The sequence below is a fragment of the Crocodylus porosus genome, unplaced genomic scaffold (assembly GCF_001723895.1).
Source record: "Crocodylus porosus isolate Cpor-Errol unplaced genomic scaffold, CroPor_comp1, whole genome shotgun sequence".
Classification (NCBI taxonomy): domain Eukaryota; kingdom Metazoa; phylum Chordata; order Crocodylia; family Crocodylidae; genus Crocodylus; species Crocodylus porosus.
The window spans coordinates 59,430,952-59,449,934 of NW_017728931.1; the positions used below are offsets into that span (position 1 = coordinate 59,430,952).

An 18,983-nucleotide genomic window follows, 5' to 3' on the forward strand; every position below is an offset into this window, starting at 1 on the left:
CTTGCCCTCCTTCCCCTCCCCACTTTTTATTAAAGGCAGATGCTGAAATTTCTGCCTGTTAGTATGTCTGTACAAGCATCTCTTAGCATATTCTTCCATAGTTATGCAACTATACTTATGTCTGCATACACAGACTCTACGAATGAGAACTAATCCAAAGTTGGGTCCTGATTGGTGTCAGTGGGTAATTAAAACATTCTGGGACTTTTTTTTTCCATTTCCATCTTTTGTGTGCGTCTTAAGGACCAAAATTCCTTATTATATGGAGGTGTTTCCATCATGAGTATGTAACGAATGATCCATGTGAAAACCGACTCTTTTTTAAAAGTCTGTAGCTTTCGTAAGAACTCACATTTTTTTCTTTTGCTGCTTTTTGCCACTTTATTTTGAGGCAAGATACCTGTTCTTATTCTGGACAAAACGTCAAATAAATTCCATCCTAGTAGTGATTTTTGGACTAAGGGGGTACTTAATCTGTTAGTCTTCTGTTAATTTTACTTTTTTCAGAAATGCACCCAACATTAAGGTGTCCTAGTAGAATCAAATTATGGTTCAAATTTTCTTGTGGCTGGGAGAGATTGGGGAATAGTGAATAAATTGTCACATGCCATGAAAGATTTTTTTTTTAATTGATCATTTGATGAGAAGGATTTTAAAAGGGATGCCTTTTTCAACTTCTCTTAAGGTGTGCAGAGTAAAGATGAGATTGAAAGATTTGACGTGGTTTATAAGTGTATGTAGGAGCTGATGCCTAGAGCAGGGTAGTTGGAAACAAAATAGAATATTTTCCAATAACATGTGGACAACTACTGTTGTGTTCAAAGATAAATGAATAAGACTTGAAGTTCTACTGTAGCAACAGATGGGCTTAATTGCATGTACAGGTTGTCTCATTTTTGAAGTAGACCAGAAAGATGTTAAGACTCTTGGCTTTCTTTTAAAAATGCACATGGTACTGGAAATGTTTGCACTTGAGCACTTGTTTGCCTCCAAATGGGATGCTGTTTTTCAAAATGGGGGGGGGGGCAGATTAAAAAAAAAATGAGGGTAGAAAACATGGGATTTAAGATTTGTGGTTTATGCTGACAACAATATTGACATTTAAGTGTATCTATATGGAGAGAAATGAAAACTGGCTGAAATATTGCCTTCTGACAATATGCCTCCCTACAGCACTAGCTAACTTCCTTTTGAGGTCCTCTTTCCAGATCAACTGTACTCTGGAATGAAGCCTACTTTCTTGACACTCTTAGACCAAAATGAGTTGGACAAATAACTTGGATAGGCTGTTCTAAAATGAGGTGCCCTGGCTGGCCTCATGGTCTGTTGATGATGCTATGGACTGTCATACTGGCAATCAGATTCAGTTTACACCCTCAAGTCAGCCTAGGAAAATCCTTGGCCATATGTTGGGGATGTAGAAGATCTGCTGTACTACAATAGGTAGCAGTTCATGATTAAGAGAACTGGTGAATGTTTCTGGGATGCCATGAAGACATTAAGTTAAAGCAAGTCTATCTATCTATCTATATATATATATATATATACACACACACACACACACACACACACACACACATCTCTGAAGCTGTCAAAATGGATTTTTGCAAATGGACACGTTTGGATTCCATTGTCGGTGACCCAGTTACCTACCTAATCACTGCAGAAAATGGAGAGTTCTTCCCATTCTTTTCTTGCCAAGGAGGCTTTTTATTCATCAGCCTTAAGATCTGTGAGAGCTGCCCAGATTATTCCATTCTTATGGTCTGTCTGGCATGAGGATTCATTTCCCCAGTGTTTAAAACTCTTTTTTAAACACTTTCTTTATAACTTGAACTCTTTTTTTACTCTTGCCTTTTTCCAGACCCAACAGTAATAACAAAGATGCCTGGCCATCATTACAGAGTTCAAGTAAATCAGCCAACGGTTTAACAATGGAACACAGGAAAACGCCTCCTATATTAGAAAATGGCACAGACCCAGAACACATGACTCCAGATGGTGGTGCAGACTCAGATTTCGGGTAATTGTGCTGCCTTTTATACTTCAGCTAGCTTTCTCTCTCTCTCACTAATTGGTGTGGAGGGATGATTCTCCAGTCTCCCTGTTTGGAGAGCTGGATTTAAATCCTGATCAGGTCCCAAATGAAGAAACAAGTTTCAGCTCAGCCTTGCCTGTGTCAGAATACTGCTTAATTGGCAGTTTGTTCAAGAGACCCATAGGCACCAAATAGTAGATGATGATACAGGTAAGAACTAAGACATGTTGACAGAACTATGGGCATAGGAAGTTTCCATAGCTGTCCACAGTATAGTCTTAGCTAGAGCTAAGCCCCATACTTGTCTGAATGAATATAAAAATTCAAGGAAAAACCAGGTTGTTTTTTTTTTTAAATAGTTCATCAGGAGGCCTTTTAACTGATTGTTTTTGAGAAGTTGGCTTGTGATGAATAAAGTGGTAAATGCCAAACTGATCATTTTAAATTCCATCTCTTCACCTTGCTGTGTTCTAGGTAGCTTATGGCAGTAGTTGAGGTTTCATGTACTAACATGAATCGCAGCACGCTGATTCCGCTGAAATTGCTTTGTTTGGGCAGAGGAAGTAATTCGTTCCATGAGTGACATTTTCCCTGCTTCCAATTTTTTCTTCTTTCAGCATCTCCTGCATTTCTTTAGAGTACTATTGACATCTACTCCCCATCATACATCTTGGGCAGATCTTATTGTATCTTGCAGTCATATTGCATTATGTTCTGATTACACTAAATCTTCCTTAGCTATGCTGAGCTGGATTATTCAGAACTTGGATGGGACAACTCTGAAAACCCAAAGTATTGCAGGATGTGGTGTTCCTGATTCAGAACCTAACATTCTTTTTAAGTCAATATTGAACCAATGCCTTAACAGAGTGAATAAGGATCATTGCACTACTGCAGGTGCCACTTCTTATTGAGAACTGAGAAGAGTCCCATTCAGCTATGGTCAGAAAACCTGTGCATATTTTACCCAAGAGTAGAAATACTAACAGAAGTTGTGGCAAATGCCAGATAATTCTGCATCTAAACTTCCCCCAGTTCTAGTCATCTCAGGTGTTCATAGTTTCATTCAAGTGGTGGTTCTGCATATAGCTGAATAATAGCTATGTTGCCCCCCAGGTCTGGTTGTATTTCAGCGATGAGCAATATTTAAGCTGTTCTTCCATCTTTTTTGATGGAACACATTACATGAGAATGTTGAAACAGTGACCCATGAATAACAAGCGTTATTTGTTCATGTCATCTTAGCTTCTAAAACCTTCTTGGCATTTAATTTAATCTCTTTATGTAGCTCCCAAGTATAATCCATGTTGGTTTTTGTACTGTGATTGCCATAAGCAGCCATATTGTTGCTACTCCAAGCCAAGTATATGATTTGTTAACATTTTTGTAGGACTGAGGTTCAAGTTTCCCCTATGGAAGGTTGAATGCTTTATTGAAGGGCTTGCAACAGAATTATTGCTCTGTAGTTGGGCCATAGCATGCTACCATGTGTGCTAATATGGGAGCATTTACTTTTAAAGCAATTGAACATACTCAACTGTAGAGTGAAATCTAATTTTTAAGGGACTTCCAGGTGAAACAGACTTACAAAAGACCAGTGACACTTTTTTGCCCTAAAAGATTTTAAGTAATTGAGGCTCAGTTCTAATACTGAATGTAAGGTGGTGGTTAACCAACGGGCACAGAAATTGCTGTTGTTCCTTCAGTACTCTGACTTGCACATACTCAGAGTGGAGGAAAGAAGAAACTGTTCTAAGCCTAGGTCACTAATGTTTTACAGTAAAAAGAAAAAACAAATAATATCAAATAATTAAGTGACTACAGCATAAAGTATTCTGACTTCACAGTACCAAAATGCATGGACACTTCAGGTGGGTTTAGAGAGCTGCACTAAATGTTAATTATTTTGTAGTACTTGGTACACGAATAATACAAATTTAATGTCCTTTAGATGATGCTGTACATTGAACTATGGGCTTGTAATTTTCATAAGCTTATGTTATTTCTGACCTCAAGGCAAATGTTTATGGCTGCTCAGCCTTACATTCAGTAGACCACTGCATCCACTGGAGTGGATAAGATGAAAGCCCAAAAGCTGCATTACAGGGACTTGGTGGGCCTCCCATGATCCCTTTAAACTAGATAATTGGTACACTTATGGCTGTCAAAATGCCTACTATAATGGCTGAGGTTGTGTTTACAGGAAATGACTTTACTCTTGACTGAACAGAATTTTGTATTGGTGTATTTTTAAAAATTTTATTTATTATTTCCTTTGCCTCCATCTTCTTTCTCTATTACCACTCTTTTAAGCTTGTGCCCTCAAATTTTTCCTGTTCCTTGGAGACTGAACTCCCTTTTGTTTTTAGTAGTTCCTCTGACAAAGCTGAATTGCCAGTGGCATGATATTAAGCAAAGTTCAAACTGCAGGTGCCACCAGATTCCTTCTTTTAAATCCTAAAGGATATCACTAGTATTTAAAGTAGTCACTTGTACCTCTTTCTAGCACTAAATGCATTTGGTGGTGCTGAGGATATTATTTGCTGGTCATTGAAATAGCAAAACTGTGGCACCAGATCTATTTTTATGGAATGTGCAGGACTTAGGGATAATATACTTAAGATTGAAAATGGTACAGTACTACCGTAACACAAGAATCCTATTGTTTGAGTGGCCTAGAATAGGACTGATCAACTTGGCAACACACATGCCACAAGTCACATGGGTAGCTTCTGTGTGGCACACAGCAGATGAGGGAGGGGACAGGTAGCACAGCTGCGAACAGGGGAGGAAGCAGAAAGCAGAGCAGTGAATCAGGCAGGGATCCCAGGGCAAGAAGCAGGTGCAGGGCTAATTTATGGTGCACCTGCCAAAAATGTTGACCCCCCACTGACCTAGAGAACATTCTGAACACTTTAAATCTTTTGGTTTGTTGCTTCACAGGAGAAAATGAACACACAGTGGATTGTGAAAGTAAACGGCTGGATTTTCCTTCATCTTCTGAAATCTGGCTTTGTGCTGTCTTTAGTGGTATAATACTCATGAAATTATCTGTTTTTGTGTACTTTAGTTGTTCTCATGGTTGCATACATCTTACTTGATTTTTTTTTCTCCTTTTCTTTTCTTCCCTCTTTCTCCAGCCCTATCGACAAACCTACAGATTCTCTCAGTATAGGAAATGGTGACAACTCACAGCAGGTACAGTTTGAAATTATAACAGATTCAGTTGATTTAGTTCCGTAACACTGAAGTCCAACTGCAAGCTGTCTTTTCAGAAGCAGATGTTTTATGAAATATTAATTTGTTATGCAAATTTCATCTGATGACTGATGGGTAACTTTAAAATTTTGCTAAAAAAGTCTGCTTCTAGCTCACTTGACATTGAGTGCTCAGAGGACTAGTATTTAATCAGACCCTCTGCCCCCCCAATCTAAGCTGAATTTTTTTTTTAAGGTACTTAAATAAAGAATACATAACGTAACTGTAAAGATGCATATCTTGTTTTCTCTCTTCTCCTTTGACACTAGATATCAAACAGTGACACACCTTCACCACCACCTGGTTTATCAAAACCCAATCCAGTTATACCCATCAGTTCATCCAATCACAGTGCACGGTCTCCCTTTGAAGGGGCTGTAACAGAGTCACAGTCGCTCTTCTCGGACAACTTTCGGCATCCCAACCCCATCCCAAGTGGGCTTCCCCCATTTCCCAGCTCTCCACAGACTTCCAACGACTGGCCAACAGCACCAGAACCACAGAGCCTCTTCACATCAGGTATGAGAGTGGTTTAGTTACTAGGATCTTTCTTTTTTTTTTTTTTTCCTTTTTTCTGATAGCTATAATGATGTGGAAATAGAACTACTACTGTAGTCACTTCCCAAGTACACTTCTGCTTGTTCTTTAAAAGTGATTTATATTTTAATACTTATTGTGCATTTCAGATATAAATATTTTTCTTAAAAATATAGGATATCAATAAACTTGCTGAAACCATGTTTATATAATGTGTAGTTTTTGCCTACACAAGCATGGAATGGGATGTAAGGGGGGGTATTAATTTTGTCTTTGGTCACCTAAAATAGCTAGATTTTTTTCACTTTTTTTAAAGAGATTTTTTGTGTATTCAGAGTTATCAAATATGCCTGATTTGTAGGACTTGAAAGGTGCTTGCATTCTAAAGCCCCAGGGAAGTAGGGTTGGAAGAGACTTCCAGAGGTCATCTAGTCCTACCTCCTGCCTGAAGTGGGATCATCCCTAACCCAACCATAATCTAAAGTGTGTAAGACCACCCTCCCCCTGATACAACATAGACCTCTAACACCCTAACCTGCCACAGGTAAAACAGGGGAACCATGGTAGCCAATAAAATGCTTTTATAAAATGTCATTAATACACTCAAGTCCTGGGTAGAGGGCCATGTCCCTCTCACCACAGGAAGGGTAAAACCCTCAGTTCATACCAGTCTGACTACAGGGTAAAATTCCTTCCTGACCCCAGATATGGCAATCGGTCTGACTGAGTGTGTGAGGCTAGACCCTCTACCAGGATGCTCTGGCTTTACTCCTAGCAAGAAAATTGGCACACCCCAGTTGAAGTCTCCATTCTTAGCTATAGCCAACATCCATTGTCTCTGGGGAGGCATATGATAGTCTGATATATAACAGAAAAAGGCGGTTGGAGGGAGGGGAGCAACTAGCAGAGCCCAGAATCATAGGAAATATCCATGGCATAGCTATACTTAGGTCATCCCTGACCTGTGGCTGTCCAACCTCTTGTAGACTGTCCATCGCTGGAGGTGTTCAGCTACCCTAAGCAGTAAGGGTGTGCAAAATGGGCCGTATTCAATTCATATTTGGCCCAAATTGGGGATAGGGATTCAATTAGTTGATTCAGATCACTGTCCCAGATTCGATTCGGCCGAATCTGAAGATTCGATGCTGATTCGACATAGACGCAGCTTTAAATGTTTTTTTCTATATACCTTGCATTACCAGGCACGGCTTGTGAATGCTGTGATGCTGGGGCAGATAGAGCATCCCACAAGAGTGCAGGGGGGTCCCCCATGTGCTTGGTAAGAAACTCGGAAGTGAACCAGAAGCACTTCCAGTCTACTTCTGGGTCTGCCAGGGAGCATGCAGGGGCCCCCCCTGCACTCCCCAGCTCAGCAGTCAGCCACAGGGGGACACCAGTTGCCCCCTGAGACCCAGGAGGCACCAGTTGCCGAGCCTGCGGGGTGCAGGGAGACCGCCGCATGCTCCCTGGTGGACCCAGAAGTGCTTCTGGTTCACTTCTGGGTCTGTTGCTGAGCATGCTGGAGGGCCCCCCATGCTTCTGTGGGACACCCATCCATCCCAGTATTACAACATTCATGAGCCTCCTGCTCTAGAGGTATGTAGAAAAAACATTTAAAGCTGTGTCTATGACTGAATCTCTCAGAATCAATTTGGAGGATTCTGATTTCTATTCAGAGAGATTAAAGGGTCTCCTGATTCAATTCGGAGATTCGGTCACTGAATTGGGCTGAATCTCGGCCAAATTGAATTGGGGACTGAAGCTTGGCACAGCCCTACTAGGCAGTCTACTCCACTGCCTCACTGTTTTCACAGTTAAAATGTTTTTTATGGATATTTAATCTAATCTAAATTTACTTTGCTGCAACTTCAAGCCATTGGTCCATGTCCTCCTCTGCAGCAAGAGAGAAAAGGTACTTTCTCTCTTTATGGCAGCCCTTCACGTATTTGAAGACTGCTACCATGTCCTGTCTTAAACGCCTTTTGTGTAAACTGGACATGTTTATCTTCTTGAGCCTCTCCTCATTTGACTTGCCTTCTAAGCCCTTGATCGTCTTTGTTGTTTGCCTCTAGACCCTCTCTAACTTCATCATGTCCTTTTTTTTAAAAACATGTTGAGCCCAGAACTACATGCAATACTCCAGATAAGGAGTAGTGCCGGGTGGAGAGGTAACATAGCCTAAGTTGCTTTCCTGCTTACATGAATGGGATGTTCCGTATTTGGTACATCCACATTGTTATGTTGTTGATCACTGCAAAGTGCTTAAGTGCACAAATGCTCTATAGGAATTTTGGTTTTTGGAGAATTCTGCATCTTGGAATGTCTTTGGTTTAACTAAGTGACTTACTTTCAGGTCATTTTAATTTAAGATCAGCATAACTTTTGTTTATGAGTTAAGTATCAAAAGGTAAGCTACATACCTACTTGAAGTTATAATCTTGTTAGTCATTAGTAAGGAACTGTGTGGGGTATTGCAGTTTGAAAGACTGCATGCAAGGAATGAGAAACATGGGGAAGAGAACTTTCAGGCACCACTCGTACTTTCTCCCCTTCATCTCCCAAAGAATTTTTTTTCCCCCACCAGTGTCAAATGATGATGGTCAAAAGCATTGTTGTTACTTAACTGAACCTTCATATTTAAAACTTTTCTTTATACATAGTGTGTGTCAATCTTTCTGTATACGTTAAATGTCCAGCTCAAGATTAATGTGAAAGTTAATAGATCCAGTTTTTTTTCAGGAAGTGAAATAAGCAACTTCAGAAATTTTTTCCAGTCACCTAAAGCAATAATTTTTCCAGTATTCTGTTTTACACTGGCTTCATTCACCCTGTCAGCAGGAGGAGATGATGCAGATGAGTGAGAGAGACTGCTTTTATATAGAGAGGCTTCAAAATGTTTCTCTTCAATACATTCTCTGCATTTTTCTTCAAAATCTAATGACCATTTCCAGCATTTATGGAGACTATGAGCTAAATAGCTTTAAATATAAACAACTGCATAAGAAAAAGAAAGAATAGAAATTCAAGGAAGTGACTTTGGGCAATTCATGCCTGCAACAGTCATTAAAATGCAGTTTTTTTTAGTACAGCTATTTTCTACAGCTTTTTGTGTTAAATGTGCACTTTGATAAGAAATCAAGTAATTCAGCTTCTTTTATGCATTGTCAACAATCAATTTCTAGGCTTGCTTAGAATTATTCAAATACACAATGAAGCCAGATTTTTGCTCCCCTCCTACAGAATTTGTTGCATAGCAGCCCTGAAGCACAGTAGAGCTAAAAGCAAAATATTGAATTGAATAGAACCTTTATTTAATCAGGCTAAGGAGTTTTTTTGCTTAGTCACACTTCCACTGAGTAATATATTAGTGGATAGATCTTTTATTGGTACAAACTCAACATTCAATAAAAGCATCTATTTAGTTGGACTGTATTTAGTTCTTTTTGCTGTTAAAGGTATTTATTAAAGGCTCTGCTTGTGTACTGAACTTGGACTGTTTGTTTCTGCTGGATCATGCAATAAAACAGGAGATTTATAATCTCAAATTCTCACAAATTCCTGGTTAGGTGCAACAGGAAGATAGGATGATCTATGGAAGTAGATGTAATTTAAGTAGCAGATGATTTTGATGCAGTATTGTAAACTGTATATAACGTGAAATAATATTGACATTTAATTGGATTGAGGTTGAAAATACTGCCTTATTAAAAATGGTCTCTCTCCTTCCACCCACCTCTTTTTTTTTTTTGAAGGGCTAAGGAAATAAGTATGCATAATTTAAATATAATTATTTTTCTGTCCCACAGAAACCATCCCAGTATCCTCCTCTACAGACTGGCAAGCAGCTTTTGGGTTTGGTTCCTCCAAACAGCAAGAGGACGACTTAGGGTTTGACCCCTTTGACATCACCCGCAAAGCCTTAGCAGACCTGATTGAGAAGGAACTGTCAGTCCAAGACCAACCTTCCCTCTCGCCCACATCTCTTCAGAACCCTACCCCACACACTACAACTGCCAAAGGGTCAGGCTCCGGATTCCTGCATCCTGCTGTACCCCCAAATGCCAACTCTCTCAGTAGCACCTTTCCAGTCTTGCCACAGAGGTTCCCACAGTTTCAACAGCACCGAGCAGTTTACAACTCCTTCAGTTTTCCAGGCCAAGCAGCTCGCTATCCTTGGATGGCCTTCCCACGCAATAACATCATGCACTTGAACCACACAGCAAATCCCACCTCAAATAGTAATTTCTTGGACTTGAATCTCCCACCACAGCACAGCACAGGTCTGGGAGGGATCCCTATATCAGGTAGGTGAATCAGGGCAGCCATGAACATGATCCAGTTTGTTCATTCTTTCAGCTTCTCTGAGCCAGGGTGGGAAGAAGGAAGTAGCCAGCTATCAGAGCTAGAATGCTACTTGTGACTTATCTTAGGATTTGTTGTGGGGAAAATATTGTTTTAAATGAGCCCTTTTCAGCTTCTTTTCAGAAGGTATAATGGGTGCTTAGCCTTGTAACATTGAGCTTTATAAGGAAGGTGGAGTATTTTGTGCCCGATTAATTTTATGCCAAGATATTGGTTCTTCAGTCTTGCCAGGTTTTGGCCTTCCATGAGAACTTAAAGAAAGCGTAGGCAACGCAACTCCAGAGTTGACATGCATGTGCTTATCAGAGTTTAAAAACACTGTGCAAAATATTTTTCATGGTAATTTGTGCAAACATAAGGGATAAAGCCACCTGTCAGCTGCCTCAGCTGGCTTGTTCCCTTCCACACATAACAGTGTATTACAACTTCCCACATATAACAACATATTACAACTTTCATTGCTATTTTATTTCTGTGCTTCAAATGGTTTTAATGTTATGCTGATTTTATACACATGGTCATGAACATTCAGTGAGCGAAGAGGATTCATCCACACTCAGAGGTGCAATCTGTGGTGTCCTGTGAAAACAAATGCTGATTTTAATATGGTAGTTCATGGCTTGATTGCTATGATATTGCAGCAGGCTTTGTAACTGGAGGGCTAAATGGACAAAAATGTTCCAATTCACCATTCATTTTCAGGGTTTGGGAACTATTATGTTCCCATGCCTATTTTAGTAACTTTGCCTCAGCAGGTTCTTCTGTAGGGAGGAGAGAAATTGAATACTGTTTGTGCTTTAAGTTAACTAGCAGCTTAAGAAAAAGGGACTCCAAACTGTTTATAGACACAGGATGAGAAAAGTTACTCCATGAGACATTGCCACTATTATGATCTTTGCAGCTATTTTGCATAAACATTTAAATGATTTTAAATCTAAAGACAGAGTGACCTTGGAAGTATGTATTCTTGCTACTTAAGTGTAGACTTCTAACTTTTTTTTGTTTTTGTTTCCTCTTCACTCTTTTAATAAAAGGCATGTCAGGGGCTTAGGGTTTCCATAACTTTTTCTAAACTTCTTGCTAGGGGGGAAAAACAGTAGTATTTGTAGCCTAGAATAAATGTATGGACCTTTTTAAGCTATCCTCAACAGAGATGCTGGCTACCTCAAATTGCACTCAATTCAGAAGGAAAAGGGAATTTTTAATTTAGACAAATGAGAGAGGTTCCCTGCCCTCTCTCTCTCTTGTTAAACTGCATTTTGGGGCTATTTCACTCGAATGACAGTTCGATGAAAGGAAGAAGACCTTTTGCACTAAGTGAAATATACACTTGAAGACCCTGAAAGCTATTCTTGAGTTCTGACTTGCTATGTTTTGTCCTGGACTAAAGCTAGTGGCAAGGTTACGGTCCTATTTTATGAACCATTATGGCTAGAATATCCTGGAGTGTTGCAAAGCAGATAATCCCAACTGTGTAATAAGGATTTGATCCCAACTCTGATGGGCTTGCAAAATCATTCTTAAAATTGCATCATTTTAATTGCCTTCGGGCAGATTTTTCTAGGTACTTGTTTTTTTTTAACACACAAAGTCACAGCTTTATGTCCACTAGTGCATTTTCCCTGTCTGTTTTTGAGAATGCCTGGATAATGCCCATAAATAATCGTGTTCTGATGGAACAGTTTTTCCATATAACTTCCATTATAACTAGCTTCTAGTAACAAAACCAGAAAAATTCTTCTGGAAGTTGTATGGTACAGTTTCTAAAGTAATTGGAACTACCTTTTAAGTGACTTCCTAATTACAGAAGGTGGTGTTATTGCCTGGTTCTCAGCTGAAGAGAAGTCTGTTTGCACTCCAGTAACTGTAGCTAACTGTCCGCACCCAGTACAATTGTTGGAAAAAGTATCACCTCCATATAAATAAACTGACTGCTCCAAATCTGGCCTAACTACTAATATACCAGACTGTTTTGTTTTTTTGTTTCTGTACTGGCCAAAATGAGATCCTGGTCTGTGACTAGGAATTGGGAATGTTTCTTCTACAATATTTTGGCTTATTACAGTTTATCTTTAATATTCCAGCTCTTGGCAACTGGCATTTCAGTTGGGTCTCTGAGCTATGGGCCCCTCTTAAAAAAAAAAAATCATTCTTTTCAGGCAATATAGTAGGTTTAGACATGCCCAAAGAAAGACTTAGTGAAAGTAGTAGAACCGTGGGGTAGGGTGTGGATGCCTCTGTACTCGCATAATAATGTTTTATAAAGGATTGCTTAAATTCCTGCAAGGTAAGCTTAATGTGTGCACTTAGAGTGGGTTGGCTACTGCATGTTAGCTGTCTGTACTTTCTTATCCTGCCTTCATGGAGGGGCAACCTATCTCCTCCTTACAGTGGGATAAGAGCCGGCATATACTGTCAGTTACTAGAAAGTAGCTGAGATGCTGTAAACTCACACACAAGCTTATCTTGTGATAACTTGTTCACATGCCCATACCTCTTGCAAGGTATAGTTTTTACAAAGGAATAAGCCAGCCTGGTTTAATACATTAGTAAAACTGCACCCACAAAGAAGACTGTGCTGGTAAAGGGTGGGAGAGGAGGAGGGGAAAACAATTCTTAGCTAACAATTACATCAGTATGAAACCTATATGTAGGCCAGGCCTTGAAAGCTGCATTTACACTAATGAACCTATTATTGTATTCTAGTACACTAATTTACATGCTAACAAGGCCCTGCATGAGAATTTTTACACTGCAAAGTGAATTTTAATTGAAAGGCATACATAAAATTCCTTTCAATCAGGCAGAAAGCAACAATAAAGCCCATATCAATATTAGAGAATTTTAGGAAAAATAGAAGCAGCATTAGTTTAGCAACAGGACTCCAACTTCCAGCGTTTAATTTACATGGAGGATTAAAAAAACCAGGGGTGATCCTGAATCTTGTCTACAAACTCCAACAGCACTGCTTCCATCAAAGGGAATGTTTTCAAGGATCAGTCATTGGAAAATGAACACCTTACAGGACTGCTTTACCAATACTTGAATCAGTATTTAAGCTGAAGACTTGATCCTCTTATACATCCAGTTAACTTTTTTTATCATCTCACTCATTTTCAACTTTCCCTTTTGTGTTCAGAATCAAACTGATTTAAGAAGAGACACTTCACAAAATTTTGCAATTTGAAACCAACAGACTATTTTGCTACTCTTCAAGCCTAAAATTGGCTTACATTAATACAAAGAATTTGGACATTTAGTCAGTTAAATGGAACTTTTAGTGCTAAATTTTTGTATGAAAATAATGGAATGCTTTAAATATAGCTCTTTATTTTTTTCCCTATTCTAACAATCCATATTTTATTTTAGAGCTGTAAAGGGAGACCACTTCAGCATTTAACTTTGGTACTCCAGTGCAGTTGCATTTTTCAGCATTTAATAAGGTGCCTTAAAGCTACCTCCTACCTAATCTAGAACAGAACTATCTATTTTTCTTTCCAAACCTTGAAAACAGAGCTGTTGGTAGTAGTCAGCAACCATAAATAGAGGGATACATGGGGCAAGATAATATTTAAAAACAGTTTTAAAGGACACATATTAAAAAACCCATCCAGTGTGTATTTGATGGTTTTCAATCAGCTAAAGTAATGCCAGTTAAACTTAACATCTCTGCTGTGATTTTTACAAATGACATTAGATGGTAATAATACTATGCATTTATAATTGAAAGCCTTTTAATACCTATCTAGGCAGTTGGCCTCATACTCAAATGCATAAAGACTCAAGACTGGAGTGTTTTTGGGTTGCGTGTGCCTGTAAAACATTTACTATTTCCTTTAACCCCCTGGCAAACAGATCTGATTGGTTCTAAAATGAATTACTAGATACTTTAATTGGCTTCACTAATTGTTTTAATGGTATGGCTTCTGATTGTGAGGGTTTTCATGGTGACATTTTGTTTGGTATAGAGTGGCTGTTTTGTGGGTGAGTGGCTGGAAGACTTGTCATACAGTTTTAATTTTGTCAAAATACTGCTGGAAAAGGCAGTGGAGTTACTGTCTGCATTGCTGGGCAGTGTGATTTGATTCTAGAGAAGACCTTGTACCTCAGAAAAATGTAGGCTTAAAAACTGGTTCTCCAGTGAATCATGGCATAAAATATCTGGTTGGGTGCTTACAGACATGGAAAAAAAATTAAAAACAGTGCTTTACTTTCAGCTCAGCGTGCCCCCGCACCAAGCACAGCATGTGCTCAGAAGAGAAATTGCATCAGTTTGACCCAGCTCACCAAGCATCTATATAGCATGCGTGCTTCAGCAAGGCATTTTGGCACTTTTATCTAATAGCTGATTGAATCAGCTACTAGAAAAAAGCACCCAAAAGCCCCACTAAAACACACAAGCTATACAGATGCTGGAGTGGTGGGTCAAACTGATGTAATACCTCTTTCAGTAAAGCGCTGGGGATTTTTGTCCCCCCTGCTTCCTCCCGCCCCCAGTCTGTCAGCACCCTTAATGGCCCAGAACAGTGTATTAGTTATTGGGAAGTGTTGATTAGGTCTTGGATTAGTGTTTATGGACTCTTTTTGTTTTGTGTTTTGAGAACTGATTGTCAAAATCAAAATGTTTAAAAATGAGACAGATGTTTGAAACTTGTTTCCCATCTTATTGTCCTTCTTAATACCTGTAGAGACATTTATTCTTTTATTCCCTTTCCTTTCTGCTGCTTTAAGCTTTGAAACATTAAAACTTATTACATAAGTCGCGGACCTCTCTACATACCAAAAATGTATGAACAAAAATTTTATGTGAAATGTATAAAGAAAGGTTAATGCACACAGTACACTTTTGCTTGTAAATGACTGCTGCACATTTCCTATCAGTTCTGTGCAAAATAAAGAGATTGGCATTATTTAAATATTGGCTCGTATTTTGCATCTGAATCTCAATTTTCATTTGAGCTTTTCTTCCCAATAGTTAAAGACCTTAGATACCAAATTTTAAATAGTAATGCACAAGCTTTGAAAGGATTCCAGTTTTAAACAATCTTATTTTAACATCCTTCATATATGGAACAGCCTGAACCCCTTTTTTTTTCCCATGGAAGTGGTGAGGGGAAAAAGTATGGTGGCATTAGGTAGTGGTAGATGGAGCAGCACAAGTAAAAGAACAAACCTTGTTTGGAGTAAGGTATGGTGGGGGTAGGAATAGCTAGGATGGTAGAGGACCTGCTTAATCCCTCTACACCATCACATTCCCCTGTATGTGGAGACTTGGGTAGAAGCATATGAAAACTGCTTAGTTCTATACTGGGTTTTGTTCCTTTCTGGATTTGGTACAAGATTCATCTTAAGCCTTTTGCTGGGGCCTGGATGTAACTGAAAAAATCTAACTAGATTTGTTACCAGGATCCATTTTATACTGATAACAAATGTTGTATCGTCTACATACAAACTGATTTAATGGGAACATTTACTAAGTTCAGGCCTTATTTTTAATTTAAAAGGGGAGATGTGTCCTTTTTAAACTCAAATTGAAAAGATGGTCAAAACACAGCCACTTGCTAATTCTACATAGCAACAGTGTACAAACTTATGCTATTTGTTATGTGACATCAAGGTGTTAACAGGCAGGAGCGTGCCTTTGGCCCTTGCTTGGTTCATATTTGCTGAAGAGGAATTACTAGTAATGGAGACTGCAGAGCATAAGAGGTGTATACGTACTGCGCACATAGTTGGTGTTTTTAATGTAACACACATTTTTACCATCTCCACATATGAAACCTTGCTATCTCTGGTCGCAATTCTTACCTGGCATCCTATCACATTCAAATCCCTTTTTATTTGCTACCATATTCTGAAAATGTATCAATATCCCTGTTTTACAAAGAAGTTGGGCATGACCAGCTCCTACTGTGAGGGTTCATGTTAGTCACACTGTGGAAGAGTGTAGCCAATGCTGCTTTAACATTTGAAGTGAGACCACGTTCGTGTAACAAACCATTGATACCAGTTTTTCATCTGGGATCTTGGCAGCCCCTTACTGTGCTACCTCCTACTCTTCTAAAGCTTACTGTGTCAGCCAAGACTTTCAGAAATAGCTAGTGAGTTCTGGGCACTTCATTCCTTGGCATCCAAGATTACTATTATGTTGAGAGTCTTGGCTAATGCTGCCTTTTCTCAGCAAAAGGATTATGGTTGTCTTCTATTAAAGCTCCAACTACCTTTTTTGTATAAGTGTTACCACTTTCACACGCATTCTGGGGTTGCCTTGACCAAGTATGCTTTTAAATATAATCTTTCACTTGCATATCTGTCACATGCTCATCTGGATTTCAAATGCCTTCTGACCTCTCATTTGCCTCTGCGTTCATTATTGACCTTGACCGCCCCATGAGTCCTTTGCAGACTTGTCCACTATAATTCCCACAACATTGGCAACATGTATCCATAGGCTTTTATCCTGCTGCTACCAAAGTCTTTATCCATACAGTGCTCTCTTCATGCCTCAAATATTAACTTCTTCTAGGGTTTACTTTTGTTTGTATTCTTGTACATGCAGAATGCTGCTGCCTATATCTTTATATCAAGTAGAAACATTTCCATCAAGTGTGCTCAAATTTCCTTTCTGTTAAGCAATCAGACCAAAATTACTTCAGTTTTTAAAACCCTTAGTGGACTTCCTCTGTTCTGCCACTTGGATGTAGTTTTTGTTTTTGTTTTGCTTGCTTTACTCCAGTTAAATAATGGGTCCCTCCCTTTTAACTGTCCTGACACTAATTGAGAGATGCGTCCCAGAAGTCCTGCCATTTGGAAGAGTGGTACTGAGATTTTAGTAGGTGGAGGATTGCTTTGAACTTGCTGCTGTCAATTAACGTTGTAACTATGTAAAGTATACCTAATGCAGTAGTATGAAAGTGCTGTTCCAAAGACAGCTTGCTGTATAAATATTGTACCAGTGTGTTTGATCTTCAGGATTTTGCCTAGAATGCTGCAGATTTGGGGGAAACTTTCACTTGTAAGCTACTATTATATAGAAACTGCTAGGCTTTGAGACATGTTTGGGGTTCTGTATTCTTTTTTATATTTTGTTTTGTATCTAAAATATGGAAACATTTAAAGGAGCTTTCATGGAAGGAAGTTTTTTCTCCCAACTGTAGCAGTGTTTGAGGGACTGCTAATCAAATATAACACAGCTAAGGTTTAAAGGAGGGGGAACCTCTCAGAGGATCAAGTGACTTTCTCTTGTAAGCTGCTCCTGTCCTTTCAGGGCCAACAGTTGTATGAGAAGATCTCTTGGCACTGCATAGTTGTTGGTCTCTCAGTTTCTAGGGGACAACGTGTGTGTTTAGTGTCAGATGTCACCCACCATGATACTTTTTATTGTAGTACGTATTCTCTGTATAAGAGCCTATATAATATTCTGTTTTACGGTAGAGTAAGTTTTAATGACCAAACCAGGTTCAGAAAGGACTTCAGTCTGTGCTGTAAATCTAACTCAGTAACATTTTTTTCAGAAAGTCATAAAGGGGATGTTTTAACTACAGATTGGTGTATGTACACTGATTAACACAGGACCCGTAGTTCTTCTGTGGACTTTTTTAGGTACCACCATGATAGCAATAATAGGCTTTTATTATGCATGAGTTTGACCTGTCTTTTAGGTACTTATCCTTAGTGGCTCTAGGTCCTTTGTACTCTTTTAAAATATAGAAAGTGAAATCCTAAATTACCTAGCTTGCTTTGTAAATCAGTCACACACAAAAAAAGCACATGCTAATAAAATGTCAGCACAGGCTGAAATATTCTACCTTAGATAAACTGAAGGGGAGAACAGAACTTGAGTCCCTTCATGGAAACTGCCCATCTCCCCTGTCCTAAATCAGGGAACTTTTTTAGCATGTGCCACTCACAGGTTGCATCTTAGAAATGTTTGCTCCCACACCTAGATCCCAAATTGCTATAAAGGCCTACAAGATCAAAACCAACATCTTAAATTCACACTTACTTATAATGTGGACAAATATAACAGTTAAACTCTTTGAAACCGTATACCCAGGGGAAACATCCCTGCCTCTTTGCCATTCCTTGTTGGAACACTTCAAAGCACTGCAGCCTTCTCTAGTTCCTGTCAGGGAGTGCTAGAGCAGACCTGTTTCAAAGAGGTACTACTATGTTTACTTGACTCCAAGTTGAGGTGCCCCCCACCTCCCAATTCATCATGGCAACCTCATTTTATGATTTAAGTATCAAACTGTTCCAGCTGGGAGCTATGGGGAGTGGTGGTGCAGGGAGTCTGGCTTGGTGGGGACACTATCAGTATCATTTCCTGCTCTCTGGCTGCTGTCCCCTCTTCTCTTCTCCTCTCCCCCCTTCCTGCACTGGCAGGGAGCTTCACAGGGAAGGAGGAATCTGTGCATGGCTGTTCTCCACAGATCCCAGCTGGAGAAGTTTGACGCAGGCACAGGGGAGTCCCAGAGTTGCTTCTGAGCTGCTCTTACCCTGTTGCAAGGAGTAGCTGTGGTACAGTGCAGATGCCTCCTAGCTTCCTCCTGGCCAGGGTGAAGAAGTAGGAGGGGAGCTGGGCAGGGAAAGAGGAACCTGCATGCCACCTCCGCTGTTCCTCTCTGATCTGGGCTCCCTGCACAACTGTTTCCTGCACTGTGGGTCAGGAGAAGTTGTGGGACTCCCCAGGTGCCTGGATCAACCAGGGAAAGCAGTGGAAGGGCAGGTGGGGAGAGTTTTTTGTGTGGGGGAGGGAGGGGAGTAATGGATGGGGTCAGGCTCCTAT

The 18,983-nt window shown here is 39.6% G+C and overlaps 1 protein-coding gene across 8 annotated transcripts in view; it reads left to right on the forward strand.

The window, feature by feature from the left end:
* The window catches only part of CNOT4 (CCR4-NOT transcription complex subunit 4), a 69,736-nt gene that overhangs the window by 33,132 nt on the left and 17,621 nt on the right, over positions 1-18,983 (forward strand). For 4 of the 8 annotated variants that reach the window (XM_019545145.1, XM_019545151.1, XM_019545146.1 and 1 more), the window contains exons 7-10: positions 1,865-2,023; positions 5,179-5,236; positions 5,566-5,815; positions 9,640-10,137. In XM_019545145.1, the coding sequence (XP_019400690.1) occupies positions 1,865-2,023; positions 5,179-5,236; positions 5,566-5,815; positions 9,640-10,137 (965 nt within the window). The remainder of the gene's footprint in view (positions 1-1,864; positions 2,024-5,178; positions 5,237-5,565; positions 5,816-9,639; positions 10,138-18,983) is intronic. The other 4 variants (XM_019545148.1, XM_019545152.1, XM_019545149.1 and 1 more) reach the window with 1 other exon arrangement.